At 37.3% G+C, this 18,613-nt stretch overlaps 1 protein-coding gene across 4 annotated transcripts in view; it reads right to left on the bottom strand.

Annotated features, from left to right (window-relative positions):
* Window positions 1-18,613, bottom strand: part of LOC139711027 (serine/threonine-protein kinase D3-like) — an 82,009-nt gene that overhangs the window by 39,509 nt on the left and 23,887 nt on the right. For all 4 annotated transcript variants that reach the window (XM_071622949.1, XM_071622951.1, XM_071622950.1 and 1 more), the window contains exon 2: window positions 2,569-2,707. In XM_071622949.1, coding sequence (XP_071479050.1) covers window positions 2,569-2,707 — 139 coding nt within the window. The remainder of the gene's footprint in view (window positions 1-2,568; window positions 2,708-18,613) is intronic.

Genomic DNA, 18,613 nt, shown 5'->3' with positions numbered 1-18,613 from the left:
GGGGGGGGGGGGTGGACTGAGAGGAATTGCCCCCTGCAGGAAATAACTGCAATGTGCCATATGCATGCATGCCAATGCACTGCAACGATTGTTTCTAAACTGACCCTCGTCCCCTTTCATAGTCAATTGATGGCAGTGTGTAGGTGACATGGGTATCAAGTGAGGCTTTTGTTTTTAAAAGTGATATCTGAAGCTTTCAATGTTGGAACATAACACCCACTACATGACCATGTTGATAAACGGTCCCAAGTTCAGAGGGCAGAGGGACTGTATATAGGGAACTCCCCAACAGTTGACAAACATCTGTCAATATGAAAGACCATGAGGTTATGGTTGTAATTTCCTTGTTTGTCTGTTTGTTTGTTTGTCTTTGGGGATGTGAGGGGAACAAAGTAATTGCTATCACCCACAAGACCATATGTACTCTTCTAAAGTGAAACATTAATCCAAGTCATTTTCACAGACATTCTTATTTTGATGATTAGATAACAAAAAGGCTGTGAAAGTTTTGGTCTCTTGTACATGACTTTAAAAACAGCAAGAAAACTCATTTCCTTGCTGTGTGAATGGTCACTGATACAGAGGGTAGGCTGCTTGCAGTAAAGTGTTTCTTTCATGTGACAATGGCTAGAAATATTTAACACAACAACTGGCATCAGCAAGTTCCCTGCCAAATTAAACCCTTGTAATTCACAGTGAATTGTAAATCTCACTCTGCCTGATTAACTGAGATAAAAAAATCAAGGATAGGTGATTCTCCCAAATCCTTTCCTGAGATTCTACTCAAGGTCAACTATCTACATTTATGAAAAATTCACCCCAAAATAAAGGTTGTTTTGAATGACAGTTGTTAAAATGAAGCAGCAGAGACATTTAAACATTTTAACAAACTAAAGAATAACAATTTATGTTCAAAATGCACGTAGTTTGTGTCATTTAGACTCCCAGAGGCTGCTAAGCAAAGAATGTCACTTGGACATTATGCCTCTTGTTGTTGTTGTTTTTTTTCTTCATACAAGCATGAAGCTTGCAACTTCCTCTGTACTGCAAGACGTATAACATACATTGTACGGAGTACATGTCACAGATGTATAAAACACACTGAGCAGAGTCATGGACAAAGTGCTTTATCTGATAAAGTATGAAATTAGTGATATTTCAAGCAGAAAACATGTAAGGCCTAATACACATATGGCATCAATGAAGTTTCTGCAGTAGCTACATCATTGCGACACATGCAGGACACACTGCATTAGTGTTTGCAAGCACTGTCATTCATTGGCTGTAGTTTTCTGTTTGTTTGATTGTTCAGGTTTAGACAAGGCTGCTGCTTCAGTTTCACCCCTTTTGTGCAAGATACAATGTAATGTGTTCCACAAGACAATTCCTCCTTTGAAAGAAAATTTAAATTGCTGAGGCCTTCACAAAGTATGTCAGCTGTAAGTTATTAATTTCATCTTTCATCTTAGAGGCTAGTTTCAGTGGACCCCAACTGTGGCATAAAGGAATACTGACCGAAATGACAGTCTATTTTGTCAAGGACATAAAAATGGAAGTGGTGTTACCATCCACATGCTTTACAATCGAACACTTTGCTTCTTGGATCAGTACAGACAAGGAATTTAAATTGCCAGAATATTGGACTGATCAGTCATCTATAGATGTACCTTTAAAGGACAAGTTCACCTTCATAAACATAAGGATTGAGAGAATGCAGCAATATTAGTAGAACACATCAGTGAAAGTTTGAGGAAAATTGGACAATCGATGCAAAAGTTATGAATTTTTCAAATTTTTGTGTTGGAACCACTGTATGAGGAGACTACTAAAGCTTATGAGTCATATGCGTACAACAGTATAAAGAAAATGTAAAGAAAATTTAACATATTTTTACTTTTTTTTGCATAACAAAAGAACACTTGACTTGCCTCTTTCTAAGGGCAGGGGGAATAATATTACCCATAACATATGTCGGTAACGAGACAAGGGAATGTGTACTTTTTTCAAAAGATGAAATTTTGTGAAAATCTCTTTATATTTTCCTTATATTGTTGTACGCATGTGACATCTAAGTTATTCATACACTGCAGTAGTCTTCTCATCCAGCGGTTACTGCACAAAAACTTCAAAAATTCATAACTTTTGAACGGATTGTCCGATTTTCCTCAAACTTTCAATTATGTGTTCTACTAATATTGCTACATTCTCTCAATCCTTATGTTTATGAAGGTGGACTTGTCCTTTAATCTTGGTGAAAGTTCAGCCCCTAGTCAATGATATTAATATTTCAAGTTGTGACAGGATTTGGGGGTTCTTTCAAGACTGCTGCATGACTTACAAGTAAGTAAAACAACATGAAGAAGGTTTTCACAACAGCAAAATAAATGTGTGGGAAGAATTATGGGCAAATATGAAACAGACTAATTCATTAACACAGTCTTCACCAAAATGCTCACTTGAAAAGACCAAAACGTGAACTGGATGGTAGTAACAGCCAAGTGGTATAAATGTCTACGGCAGCACATTGCTTGCAAAGCGGGCACAGACAGCCATTCACACTATTCTCACCCGACAACACAGCCTCAATGAGGGCTCCCTCCGTGACATCACTGACGGACGTGACAGGTGTGAGTGAATAACTAGTGCCAGGGTTGTGTTTGAAGAGCAAGAGCTTGTCGTAGACACCGTAGAAATCATGTTCTGGAAACTGGAGGGGGATAAAAAAAGAAGAAGAAAGAAAACATGACACATGTGAAATATACTGTAGAATTGGTGAGATATCGTGGAATATTGAATGGAGTTAACAATGACGCAACTATATATGGTCTGTATGTAAAGTAGACTTTACAGATGAATTGACTGCCTGCTTTTGAAAATAAACACATGACAGGTTTTGTTTATCACAATTTATAAGTAACACTTGTACTTATGGCTTTTATACTTGATAATATGGACTTTGATAGTATATCAGAAATACATAAACGTAATTGACTGATATTATCACCATTGTAAATACAAAATTTTCTCATAAAGATATTTCATTTTATAGTCAGTCAAATAAAAGTCAAGATTCTGTATTGACTCAGTGTAAGATAACAACATGACGCTCACACTTGCAGAGACATCACTGTAAATTAAGGACGTTATGTTCATCTACAGTGTGCATGTATATGTGATGTCAAAGTTGTATCAATACTTCACACTCGCAGGTGCTTGTTCTGACCTATCTCATATTTCTCACGGCATATATAGTATAAGAATATAAATTTAACCTTCCTTTACGAGCAAGTAGTAGAATTTCTATTCCTCTTTGATAGAGCACAAAACATGGCAACAAATGAAATCAACCCCATCACTTTTTCCATGTGAAGTCACCTGTGACTTGTAACACTGGAACAGCTCTCAAAAAATGCCCAACAGACAAGAGAGGGGAAGGCATTTTTCCTGTCATACAGCCAACCTTACGTAATCATTGTCTTTCCTGCACAAAACCCTGTCTGACTGGCATAGCTTGTGTGTGAGAGTCTGTAACCATCAGCCATGCTGATGAAAAGTCATACCAATTACCATAAGCGAGCATAGTAACATGTAATGTCTTAACCAACAATCACTGAGGCTCTAAAACAAACATACATTTGTATTCCTGATGCTGGGGGGGGGGGGGGGGGGGGGGCAAATAGATATCTTACCTGGGCAAGCAATAAAAAATGGGGGGGGGGGAGAAGGAAACTACTGGCTTGAAATGGGCCATTGAATCCATTTTAAGACAGAGATTGTCATGTTTAACCCCTTGAGGACTGGCTGATTTTACTACAGCACGCACTTCCATAGACACCCGCCCGAATATACTCGGGACTCGTCTTCAAAGGGTTAATTGCAAAGTAAATATGTACAAAAATCAACTTGTTTATCTCCCATTCAGACATCTCTGGGTCATCATTACAAGCCATATATGTGCACAGTCATAGTGCATTTCCTTAATGAATGTGTATTTCTAAATAATGCTGATAAACCAAGGAGGTACTAGGCGAGCCTGGTACCTCCTTGGCTAAACCAGCATATGTTCAAATATACATGTATGCATGTTTCTTGAATTTATGAATAGAGAGATGAGCTTAAAATGTACATTTTCCCCCATCAATTGCAAAGGGAACAATTCACTATGCTTTTGTGATTTGTTGCTACGAAAGGCAAGTCTTATCAGTATGCATACCTCTTCTAAACATGTTACTACGTCAGACAATTTCTGTAAAAGTAGAATGACTTCAGTTTCTTACGCATAAGACCTGATTTATTGCGTAAACCTGCTCCCTCTCTCTCTACCCCTCTGTCAAACAGTCCTAATTCTATTACTGCTTTCCTAAACACACGTTAAGAAACATTTCTCATAATTCATACAGCTTGGTTTCCTATGCAGACTTAAATAAAACAAAAGTATTCAATCCTTCCTTTTAATTCCAATGCATGTTGCAGACGAAGTAATCATCAATCAAAGTAAACAGAGCAGTTGAAAGGCTAATATAATAGTGAATCATTAATCAAGGTCATGAGCACATAAGTTTACTTACATCAAATAACAAACCTCAGAGCTCAGTGGGTCGAAACACATTTTGTGCTTACTAGAAATCTGAAAACAAAACTACAGCCATCTTTTATTGTGTTGTGTTGAGCTGTGTTGTACTGTTTTGTCTTGTTTCCTCTATCACTCCGAGTCAATTCTGATCAAGGACACTGATACCAATCCCTCCCGCACTGATTATGCCAATATTCTAGCATCTACGCATCAGGAAGTGAAGAATATGAGAGTAGCATTCTACGCAACTCAACTTTTGCCTCTGATGCTGAAACCCTATGTTATTTTTAACAGGTTGGCATAGTTCTTCGCATCCACATTGAAGAAGAGAACCGCCACAACAGCCCCAACAACAACAACAAAAAAGATAACACATAAAAAATACAAACCTGAAGTACCAAAAATACACCCAGGGCACCAGAATAGATTTTACAGGTTGGAATGATGAGGGTGTTTGCGCTAAAAATACACCACATGACTAATGTGTCTCTGCCACACTCCAAATGAGTTTAATTTAGTGGAGTTTATTTTTGTCAGTGTGTCATGAACAAGCCTTCTGGGTTGTGACATGCATAATTCCAGAACATAAACCTTGTCCCATAACATCCACAGCATGCGCTGAAGCTCAGCATTGTCTCCGCTGTGGATGACAACTATATATAACTTCTCCTTCCATAAAAAGAGCATTCCAAACACAACAGCATGACCTCAGGGTGAAACAAGTTTGAAAAGTGATGAATATTCCATGTCAGCTCTAGTCCCTCTCTCTCTCTCTCTTTTGTTGTTGTCTTTTTTTTTCCATATCACTGAAGAAAAAAATAATAAAAACATCTGGTAAATTCTCTCATGATCATATGAAAAAAAGAGAGATACTACCATGTATGATACATGTGCACACTCAACTTTGAGCATTGCACTTAACCATAGCCACATCAATAGCATTTTTGAAGAAGTGTTGTTAACAAATATGAAATGGCAATTCAGCATAAAACATAAAATTTGCTTGCTTTGGAGTCTTAACACAAGTATACCTTCTGCAAATTTTATAATGTACATGGGCATTATGCATGCTTTTTGCAACTTGAAAAATCAGCCAACTGGAAAAAATAAACATACAGCCAGGTCACTCCAACTAAATGGGTTATTACTCCATGAAGAGTACGGACAGGTGTTAAGAATTACCAACGAAAGATATGGAATTCAAATTCATGAAATTCTTCCGTCGAGATGTTACTTACGTCGATGTAGGGTAATTTGTCAATCAATTGCAAAGATCTGGAATTGTTATCATTAATGCTGTCATATTACCATTAATCAAATTGTTCTTTATTTTTAAGAAATTTATCTGATGCAAAGAAGCATCGCAACATATTACAGCATGTCAAACTACTTAAATACCCTTATAAATTACAGCATGCGTATTCTATTTGACTGGTATGCACAAACACAAGTCATTACATAACATGTACTGTAACTATACACAGCCCAGTCGCTATAAAAATGCTACAGGGCTGTACCAGGATGGTGCACAACAACAATGTGAACACATCGATCGCGTTGAGTTTTAATACTTGACATAATTTTTGTCACCTCAAACTCTTGAGAGACAATCTTCATTAATTAGACTCCATGTCTATGTTATCGATATTGGCATGATACACAATTCACAACTTAGCGAAAACGAAGATTATATGCAGTGTGTGCGAACGGTACATTGTCTTTCCACTGATGACCATTTTGAATAATCGGGAGTTCACGCGATCGGAGCTGCACTTTTGACCTTTAAACGTGCAGCTCCGATCGCGTGGACTCCCGATAAATCAATAAATCGATCAATCAATCAATCAATCAATCAATCAATCAATCAATCAATCAACCAACCAATCAATCAATCAATCAATCAATCAATAGCACCCTATACGCACAATGAAGCTGTGAAAATTCAGGCAAAATTACCTTGGTGTATTACTGTAAATGTGGAAATGTTCATAGTGTTAAAATTTTCACGCATTTCGTGCAACCAAAAATGTTTTTGCTTGCCATATGTTTCAGTAGTTGATGTCTTGATTCTGCAGAATTAAGAACATGCGCAACTTATCTTAACTAGCCAAGCGCAAAAAAAACAAGGAAAAGTAGAAATTACGCGGTGCGTAATATATGTCCCCGCCGGAAGTAGCATTTTGTAGCAAAATGTGCAATATAGGTAAAAAATCAAGGTCAAAGGTCAAAGAAGTCAAAGGTCAAAATTCTGTGTAAAAGTTTTGAAGCCCTCACCTAGTGCCATCACATAAAGCAAACGGAATCGAAATCGGGTTAGAAATGGCGAAGGAGTAGCATTTTATAGCCAATGCACAATGCAGGTCAAAAATCAAGGTCAAAGGTCAAAGAAGGCAAAGGTCAAAATTCTGTGTAAAGTTTTGAAGCCCTCACCTAGTGCCATCACATAAAGCAAACGGAATCGAAATCGGGTTAGAAATGGCGAAGGAGTAGCATTTTGTAGCCAATGTACAATACAGGTCAAAAATCAAGGTCAAAGGTCAAAGAAGGCAAAGGTCAAAATTCTGTGTAGAAGTTTTGAAGCCCTCACCTAGTACCATCATATAAAGCAAACGGAATCGAAATCGGGTTAGAAATGGCGAAGGAGTAGCATTTTGTAGCAAAATGTACAATATAGGTCAAAAATCAAGGTCAAAGGTCAAGGAAGGCAAAGGTCAAAATTCTGTGTAGAAGTTTTGAAGCCCTCACCTAGTGCCATCACATAAAGCAAACGGAATCGAAATTGGGTTAGAAATGGCGAAGGAGTAGCATTTTGTAGCAAAATGTACAATATAGGTCAAAAATCAAGGTCAAAGGTCAAAGAAGGCAAAGGTCAAAATTCTGTGTAGAAGTTTTGAAGCCCTCACCTAGTGCCATCACATAAAGCAAACGGAATCGAAATCGGGTTAGAAATGGCGAAGGAGTAGCATTTTGTAGCAAAATGTACAATATAGGTCAAAAATCAAGGTCAAAGGTCAAAGAAGTCAAAGGTCAAAATTCTGTGTAGAAGTTTTGAAGCCCTCACCTAGTGCCATCATATAAAGCAAACGGAATCGAAATCGGGTTAGAAATGGCGAAGGAGTAGCATTTTGTAGCAAAATGTACAATATAGGTCAAAGGTCAAGGTCAAAGGTCACGACTGAAATTCTGTGTAGAAATTTAAAGCTCCCATGTAGTGCTATCATATAAAGCAAACAGAATCAAAATTGGCTCACAAATGACAGAGAAGTAGCAAATTGAAGATTTTGATCACACACGGACGCACACACGGACACACGGACGGACGGACACACGGACGGACGGACGGACGGACGGACGGACACACAGACACACACACGTACGGAGCCCGTTTCATAGTCCCCTGCTCGAACTCGTTCGGCGGGGACAAAAATTACTCATAAGAAAATATCAACTGATCTGATTACCACTGGGAGCAGTGATTTAAAAAATGTTCGAGATATCAAATTTGATACATATGTATAGGTCAGTTGTATCACAAAACATCCTACAATGTAAAAATTTTGCAATAAAGCCTAGAACATAAGGAGATATCATTACTTTTCTCAATACACCATAACTGTTGACGGTTTAGTCTAGGACTGTTTTATTATAACTATTGTTCACAGTTTGTATATGTAACAAAACTTTAAAACATTAATTATACTGATTCAAATTTCTACATTGGTTGTTTCTATCCCTAACTCACATTTTAGAACTACTTTGAAGCATTAAAGGGACTGTACAGTACTGGTTTAGGTAGGGATTCATGTTTTGAACATTCCTAAGTGAGATAATGAAAAGCCTCTTATAAAATATGAAAGAGCATGTAGTTTTAAGAAGGATTCAACGTTTATTTGATGAAAATTGGTTTTCAAATGGCTGAGATATCCAAAAAAGTGCTAATGATAAAAGGCGACATGCCCCAACTTTATTAGTATCTCTTTGTTTCACCTTGTTTTTGGATATCTCAGCCATTTCAAAACCGATTTTCATCGAATAAACTTTTGATACCCCTTAGAATTGCATGCTCTTTGACATCTTATAGAGTGGTTTCTGAATATCTCACAAAACGTTAAAAGCTAAATCTTCACCTCGACCAGAACTGTACACACCCTTTAAAGCTGGGTTTTTTTGTTTCATCTGCAAATGGTAAATTATGCCTTTAAAGCACCACAGGATACGATAATTTGAATGCTTGAAGATTGACAAAAATGGTGTCCTATGTGGGTAATTCCATGAAGTTGGGGCAGTGTCCATGTAGCATTGTGATATTCAAAAAATACATTTCAGCATAACTCAATATCAATTATGCTATACATTTATTGTTTGTAGGCTTTACATTTGCATTGAGGCCACACATTTTCCTGGAAATTTTGTGCCATTCAGACTCAATTTTGATGAAGTTATTAAACAATATGTAACAGTGTCCTGTAGCATCGTGACGTGTCCATGTAGCATCGCGATATTTCAAAATTTGGTCCTAAGAGACAAATTATGGCAATTAGCTTGACCAAAATTCGATGCAATAATATGCATATTTACAAGATATGAATGAGATAGCTAAATATCTCAAATTCCTGTGCACAGTTTTAATTTTAAAAGAAAATTACAAAATGAATCACGATGCTATGCGATGTCCTTTTTTGTGACATTTGGTGGACACCGCGTAGCATAGTGACACATTGTGTAATTTTCTTGTAAAAGTAAAACTGTGGAAAGGAGAGTTAAGATATTTAGCTATCAGACTAATCTAGTAATTATGCATATTATATCAAATTTTGGTCAAGCTAATTGCATTAATTTGTCTTTTAGGACCAGATTTTAACTATCACGATGCTACAGGACACCGTCACATATCGTTTTAATAACTTCATCAAAATTGAGTCTGAATGGCACAAAATTTCCAGGAAAATGTATGGTCTCAATACAAATGTAAAGCCTATAAACAATATATGCATAGCATAATTAGTATTGAGTTATGCTAAAATGTCACACTTTGTGCCCCAACTTAACGGAATTACCCATGTGCAAGTCAGCTCACATCTGTGAGTCTGCTTAAGAAATATCCAGGATGCCATCTTCTTACACATTGTCAACGGAAAGGCAAGTTAAAGGGGGAAAAAAAAATCATATTTTGTGTGTGTGTGCAAATATATCATTTGAATACTGTATATGCTGTTATTTTCGCGTACAGATATTTTCGCAAATGACGAGGCCATAGACATTTTCACGAGATGTAGTTTTCACGAATCGACGCTGATGCTTACGTTAATGCACTAAATTAACAGGGCGCATGGAGACATTTTTGCGTGTTGTTAAATTCGCAATCCAACTGTGATTCGCGAAATTCGCGAAAATTAAACCCTCGCAAAAATAACAGCTTATACAGTATTATACACACCAGAGATATCAGGCACACATTATTAGATTTTGTGTTGAATATCAAATATGCTCCTGATGTAGATAATATGTACCATTTTGTTATTCATTTTCTTATCATCAAATTTCATCCTGGTAGTCATGTCAAATTTCAACCCTGTAGTCACTTCAGTGCTCCTGCTATTACTCAAAGCAATCTAATTACTGAAGTTAATTCCTCTTTATGGAGTATTCTGTCGCGTTCATGAATACAAAGTGTGCAAGTGAAAGAATTTGTCCATGAATGACTGGAAACATCTAATGAATACTTAAAACTAGAAATATCGCTATGGCGACTGGTATGCCTCCGCCATAATGCATGATTCTCCCAATAGGTGTATAGTACAATGTCTTCACAATGTGTAATGACAGTTCCACATAACTGGCAAAATATTGAAATGACAGGTTTGTCAGAAATGTCTTGAATGTTCACTTTCCTTGAAATAGGTTTGCTATAATTGTCTAAGAGTGCAGACTGTTATACACATTTTGGGGAATTGAGGACTATTACTTGACTTTTGACCAACCCTTTTATAACTTTATGCAATGAGTAATTTTCAAGGTATGTAGAAAAAGTGTAATTACTGTACAAAATAGATTTTTTTTTGGCATTTTAACCTGGCTTTTGACCCTCAACCTTTGACCTTCTGGCAGGAGTTTTTCCAGAGAATCTCCATTAGGTAATACATTTACAGTATATATTAAGTTTTTAAAATAATCCTGTAAACATTGCATATACATGGTTGTATACTAGTATATGAGGAAAATAGTGAAATTTTGAGGAGTTGACCTTGACCTCTGACCCGACTATTGACACATGATTCCTAAATTCCCTAGATAATCCCTGCCAGTCAGTACATGCGTATGTACCAAGTTTCATGAAGATACATTGAACCATTTGTGAGAAAAGTGAAATTGTAAAATTTTCACCTGACCTTTGATCTTATGACATGAATTTCTCTGGAGAATCTTTACGCAGTAGTACATGTCTACACTAAGTTTCAAGAAAATACCTTCGGGCATTGCATAGATATGGGGGAAAATGTGCTCAACATTTGTAGCATTTGACCTTGACCTTTTGACCTTTGACCTCTTGCCAATTTCACTATAAAACTACTCGACTAATTGCCCCATGCAATCATATGTCATCCTTGGACCAAATTTGGTGAAAGTTGCTTCATCCAGTTTTGAGTTACCATGTAAACAGATAAATTTTAGGATTTGACCTTGATCTTTGACCTTTGAACTCTGTCTGATTTCACTCAAAAACTAATCAAGTACCGTTGTCCCATCATATATCATCCTAGGACAAAACTTGGTGAAATTTGCTTAATCCAGTCTTGAGTTATCGCGTAATTGGATACAATTTCATGATTTGACCTTGACCTTTGGCCCTTAGCCGATTTCACCCAAAATCTAATCAAAGAATTGCCCCATCATACTTTATACTTGGACCAAGTTTGGTAAAATTCCACTCAATATTACTCAAGTTATTGCGTAAACGAATGCTGACGGACGTACGGACGGATGGACAACCCGAAAACATAATGCCTCCGGCACCACTTCGTGGCGGAGGCATAAAAATGATTAATAGCGATAGGCTCAAAATCCGTACCTAACTAATTGCAACCAATGCCCCAATAATAAACTGCATATTAAGCATTTCTCAGCAGGCAAACTGATTAACACTGAGTTCATAACATGATGAAGATAATTACATTCATGGGAAGGACAGAACATATTCAATCAATCTGGTAGATGGCGAACAAAGTGCTTCTCCCTGCATTCATTCCTAACATCACTTAGCTTTATGATGGAAATAAGTTTCAATCCAGACATGTGTGTTCCATCAATGTCCAATCAATTCATATTGCACAGATTATACTCAACACGTTACACCCAATGATATCATTCTTTGTGGAAAAGATCAAAGAGATGAACTCTAGGATTGAGGTCTTATCAACATTCAGTCGTCACGGCGTGCGAATCTCGCACAGAGCGCGGAGGACGTATGCATGCTCGGAGCGGTAATGAATACATAATTAGCTGTGCAGTGTTCTTTTTAAACTATCGTTGCGCAGCCCCAGCATAACATTTACAGCTCATTTTTACATTAAATGAAAGAAAAAAGCTCAAGGTCTAATTTAATGACAATGATTTGATAATACTGGAAAGGGAATTAGGATAAAAATACGAGTAATTTCACACATTGAAAATATAAAATTTACACCCGAAAGAAGTGGGTCAAATACGTTCTTAACCACCTTGCATCTCTTTCAAACTAAATAAAGAGGATACTTGATTATCTTATTTTCAAAATATGGAAAAATCAAGTCACTCTATCTTTTATACCTCATGGGATCCAGCAAATTACAGCAGTATGTCACACCTTCGTACAATGCTGGATCGTGATTGGTCAAAAACGACAGTCGCATGACGTCATCACATCGTCTGCTACTGTAGTTTTTTTACTTCCTGTGTGGGTCTCGAAGACTGAAACTCGGCTTAAACGTGTATAAAATAGGTTTATTCTGTCATATTCTGTCAAAATTTTGTAGATAATTATTTAAGGATTCGTTATCGCCACTTTGTGTTCGTATGGATTTGTCATTTGTTTGACTACTTGCAGATACGAGCACGTAAGCAATTTCACACATTGTAAAAAAAAAAAAACACTTGGGTTTAGTCCCGCATACTTATATTTGTGTTACGATGTTTCTCATGCCTTTTCTTTTCTGAAATGTTTTATTGTGATTTTCTTTTCATGTTTAGTTTTACATCAAGTTGTCTTGCAAGTTACGGTTTAATAAATAAAATAACCTTGTGTCTGTTTTTTTCCTTGGACATTCTCACTCCTTCAAATTATATTTCTGGTTTTGATGATATCTCCGCTAGATTATGATTTATCCATTTATTCTTTTATTTTAATTGTTTTTTCTTTTTACTGGAACTTGGAAGCTGCAGCTGGGGACTACTGGTGATTTGCATGAATGTTAATCTTAAATAATCTGACGAACTATTAATCATGCCACATGTTTTTATTATCATTATTATTATTATTATTATTATTATTATTATCATTCTAGAGCCCGAAGGCCTGGATTCATGAAGCAAGCAATTTCGTTTTCTTTACAGGGTGATTATTTAAAATGTTAATCTCCCCTTCTTTCTTTTTTCTTTTCTTTTTTTTTTTTTTGGGGGGGGGGGGGGGGACTCCTGATTCCACAGAAGACTCTCTGGAAATGAACAATTATGAACCAGCATAGTTTCAGAAGCATGTCATTGAACGATCTCCCTGATAATTGCATTTCAATGTTGGCAGCTCTGATATTATGAATGCAAACAAAATACTTTCAAGGACACGCCAAGCTTTGCGCCATATGTAGGAATTCGGCGATCGCAACTTCCGGTGCAAGTCTCTTTTTAGTCAGTTTTGAACGAATTTTTAAGTAACTTACAGATATTGCATCTTTTCGATTTTTAAAACAAGTATCGGTACATGCTTCCTCTGCCGAATTAAAAAAAATTAGAGTATGAAAAGTTTTATACCAGCCAGGATCCAGCAAAATAGAGGTTTATGTTTCGAATACATCAAAACTACGAGCAAAATATGAGGTAAATTTAACGAGAGATTAAACATTGAAAATATTTTTAAGTATGGACAAATTTTACATATCAAAATGAAGAGTACGAAACGGGTAATTGGACTCACCCCACCATGTCGAAATCGTATACACTAGCACTAAGTGCATGGCAACTGTATTGGAGCTTGTACAGAGTCTCTCAAAATCCTGTGAAACCTCAAATTCGCGAGACGGTCATGCGCATCGAGTAAACACTGGCACACGGAATCTCATTATGCCTAATTTGCATACGGCGTGACGACTGACAGTCAATCACTTGTTAACATCATTGATCTAGGGATGCCAACCTTGTAAATATCACTGCAGTGTTCTGAGGGGTGAAAAAGGCATATTTTCGGTGGAAAACAACATTTTTACCTTTCCTGCAATAGACATGTGAAGTGATAGAATTTGGGAAAGACAGTATTTTCCTTGAAACCTGCAGTATTCTTTTGCAATAAACAGTGCAAAATACTGAAAAAAAACCAGTTGGCATCTCTGTTAATCTACTGTTCGTTATCTGTATTAGATCTAAACTTAGTTGACAATGATTGCAGAGGAACAGTGTTTTGCTTTCATATGGGTTACCTTATGCCAAACTGTGTCATTACTTATAACAACAGAGAAATGGCACATATCTCTTTTACATTGCACTTATCTGCATAATATCCGAGAGATATTTTCACCTCCTGGTACTGTTGTTTTCTATACATACTGTACCTTGTTCAACTAAGTTGATGCAATGCTAACATCGACACAAAATGTAGTACCTTTTATGCCGTATCAAATGTTCTGCTTTTTGGAAACTTCGAGAAAATTTGAAAGAAAATGAGACAGAAAACTACTACCGGTACCTTTAAAAACCAGACATTTCTAGCCTGCCCCCACTGACCTGCATGTGGTCTAACAATGCTTTTCTCCCATACTCCAACTCTGATATCCCTCCAAATATTCACTTTCTGATACTAAAAATACAAAAATTGTATGACAGCATGAAAGCAGAACCTTTCACTGTCTTTATCAAGTCTAACAACATCGACCCAGGCCTACATTGTAGTTAGCATGTTATACCGGCAGGTAGAATGAACACAAGCCTTTAATCCAGACTAGCACATGTGTCAAATACATCTTCATAATTAAAATAACAACAACTAAATGCCAGGCAGATGGAGGAAGGTAGTCTACTGGTAAAGCCTGGAAGCCAGGCTAATCTCTTAGTACTACAGTTGCTTTTGCAGAAACACCACTCTGCCATTTGTGACTCATGTGATAGTGAATGGCTGAGGGTTTGTGACTGAACTGCGGAGTGCGCGAACAATTACGCACTCCTGCGAGAAGCCATTCACGGCAAACAAACTTTGACAGGTCGCGATCAGTTACCATAAGGTGCTGGCAACAGTGAACCCACATTTACTCAGCTCTGAATCAGTCACATTTGGAATTGTGGTCATGTGACCTTGTCTGGATAAAATTCTACTCTACTCTGTATCCAGAAGAAGAACCAAAACTACTTTGGGAAATAGATTTCAGGTTCAATAAGTGCCATAGGTTTGGCTTTGTAAACAACATCCTTATCACCATTTTCATCACAGCATCATTTCACTATTTTATAAATCAGAATGTTTTCATATTTGAATTTTATGACTTCAGTTTTAAAAGAGCTTCATGACCATATCATTCCTTGTGTTGTATGGCCCTGGTTACCTGATTAGAACAAGAGCATTGACACAATTTGCAAAATAAAAATGTTGCTTGGTCATTATTATGGCTTAGTGAAGCAATGCCAAAACACCATTCACTTTGGGGGTAAAGATGAACTACCAGTCCACAGTGCACATTACATTCATTTGATTACTAGTATTTGGTAGCCGCTCTCAAAGCCTCATTCATTGTCAAACTTTGCTGCAAAAAGCATACCCATTTTGAAAAAAAAAAGAAAAAAAAAAGAAAAAAAAACTTTCATATTTTCTACAGTCAGGAAACTCACCAGCTAAAGTCTCCATTTTAGAGTACAAAATGCTGGAATATTTGTGCCCATTACTTTCGATTTGCTTGCTCTATACCACTGCATGCACATGTGTGAACAGTTCTAACCATGCTTCCTTTCCAAATGTGTATGATGTACATATTGTATGCACATGTGTGAACAGTTCTAACCATGCCAGCACATGTACACTATACACTAACATAAAAGAAGATGCCAAATCTTGCACAACTGCGCAGCACATGCCACATACTAAACTCAAAGATACATCAGAAGCTGCCCTAAGATGATGTACTAAAATTCATGATTGCACAGGGAAATACAGAAGTCAGATGAGTCATTTATAAGAATATTGTAAGGCCATGTTGCCTTTGTAATTTACAGTCTCAGCACGGCTTGCGTAGAGAGATGGGGCATACAACTGACATACAATGTATACCATACAGTGAGGATTTCTTTTTGGTTTAGCTACTGTACCAAAAACAGTATGCAAGACAAACATATGAAAACACAAACTTCTACAACTTGTAGCTTGCACAAACTGATGTGTTACTGGTGGTAGTCCCTTCAGCATACCCTCCCAATGTCAATAAAACTTTGATATCTTAATGGCACAAAGGTAGCTTCAGCCAGGGAGGTGAGACAAAAAGGAGTGGGCACTCTGCCCCGAGGGTTTTCCCTATCACTCAACACAGGATTACAAGGGATCAGTGCCCCAACGAACAAGTAAACGACCTCTTACGTAACGAGGTCAGTCTGATCGTTATCACTGCTGTTTGATGTTCGATCCTCGGGGCCGCGGTGATTTGGCCCTCTATCGTTAGGAGTATGGACAGGCCAGTTGACTTGTGTCTGTTCACAAGGACGTGTATGAGGGTTTTACATTCTTTATGCAGGCTCACAGGGCATATACTCTTGGGACCTGCTAGTCTAAGAATTCAGCTCTCGATAGATACAAAAATTTTGAAAATCGGCCAAGAAGAAGTTGAGTTTTGACAATGTAACTGTTTAACAATAGCCATTGTTTTGTTCTTGTCTTAATCAAATTACGACGCAATGTCAAGTGTAAATCCTGACTAGTGCTGACGAAATTCACCTGTAGATCAGCAGATGTTGGGGTTTTTCTTTAGTCTGATGTATCACTTCATTGTTCGCTCGTGTTGGTTCTCTTGTCATATTTTTTGGGAAACTTGCGTACATCCGCCAAGACATGTTTTTTCTGGTCCCACTAACATATTTTTGTGAGCAATTTTAATTCTCCAGGGGATGAAAACACTATTTGAATGTTTTTTTGTTGTATGCTGGGGATATATTGAGGCAGGAGGGCTCGAATCTACAACAGAGTGGTCATGATGGAGACTACTATAGGACCTAATCTTGGTGAAATAACTTGCCTCCTTGCCTGGTGTATGGTGAAAACATGTGAGAGTTCAGTGAGAGCTGAACTATCTCACATGTCCTGTATCACTGTATGCCTGATAAGATATTCACCATGGCGCTTTTTTTGTCTGTCTCTCTGTTTTTGTTTTATTCTTATTTGAAAGCTGAATGGGTATTTTTATGATGGTTGTTGCTGTTGTGGTTGGTATTTTCTGTGCTAGCTTGGTATTAAAATTATTATTATCATCAGACATTATTAGGGCCTGTGTTCCACTACTCAGCTGTTCATGTTTCCTTCATATTCTTACAATCAGTATATCATTATTGGTGCTGCTAATCATTATCATTAAATGTTTTTAAGTCTGTGTTAATTTGTTTCCATTTCATGTAAAAGTTATTTCACCATAATAGCATGCAAAGTACATTTGTTCCCAAGAAATCTTATAGTACATGGACATGTAAATGCACATTATAATACCTTGAATACTAGCTGCAAAATTCAATATGTGACCATGCAACCAGTTCACTGCACATCACAATGCACCAGTGTTGTTTGCAGCAGGGAGGTGAGAGGAAAACCTCCCTGTTTGCAGGCACAGCAATGGGTAATGCACTAGTAATGCACCAGTATACACCACCCATCCAGTACCACGTGGAGTAATCCAGGTTCTGGCCAGGGAGGGGTGAGACCCACCAGCCTGTTGACAAGGATTGCGCATGTGCACTGTGCGGCCAAGCGGCAGTAATCTAGTTAGTGGAGTGGTCTCTTGGGGAGTGCGGCTCCGAGGATGGTTCAAAAGACACTAATCCAGTGCCCACTCCTTTTTCTCTCACCTCCCTGCTTCAGCTCAAACACCATGTGGAGTAAGAGGCGGGACAGGAAAGTATTACCGGTACTTGAACTTCCTTCAATTTCAATAAATGCCTCTGGCGTCTATGCTATTCAGATTAAAGACCTTATATAATGGATCAAGTAATATGCATTAAAAGCATGAAATATAGTACACTTGTATGTCCCCACAAAAATTATGATCAGATTTTCACACTGATAACCTCCTAAATATGTTCTGCCTGAATATGCTATTTCAGGGTCTTAAAATATAACATCCTAGCTATATTTCGCAGTAAACCTCATTTAATTTGGTTAATTCAAGTAGTCATAGAGAAATGTAGATCGTTGCAAAGCATGTCATGAGTCTGATTCTTCCAAGTTGAGCACTTGGATGCTCTGGGAATTGCATGTTAATATGAGAACACAATGGACAGAACTTGGAGGGAAGGGATACCTGACATGCTCTACAAATACATGTATCCTCATTTCTGTTTGACCAATGAAGCAAATTGGATGGGGTTTTCCTTAAGATGTGGGTAATAAGTTAAAGTTTCATACCTTGAAAGTGCATTTGGATTGATTCACTATTTTTTAAGTTAATGTTGTGGAGGGTCCAGTTGTGATTGTTTGTTTTTAGGACATACAATACATGTTATGATATGCATAATGACTTGGTTACCTTGTCTGGATGTTTGAGACATCCATTATACTATGGAGAATGATAACAATTCTCTATTTCTTTCAAGCATTGTTTCTGGGCAGTCATT

Source organism: Diadema antillarum, unplaced genomic scaffold, assembly GCF_040938485.1.
Source record: "Diadema antillarum isolate AM-2024a unplaced genomic scaffold, OU_Dant_1.0 seq00001603_RagTag, whole genome shotgun sequence".
Lineage (NCBI taxonomy): Eukaryota > Metazoa > Echinodermata > Echinoidea > Diadematoida > Diadematidae > Diadema > Diadema antillarum.
Note: the sequence above shows the minus strand (reverse complement) of the source record. Positions and strands in the feature narration are given on the sequence as shown.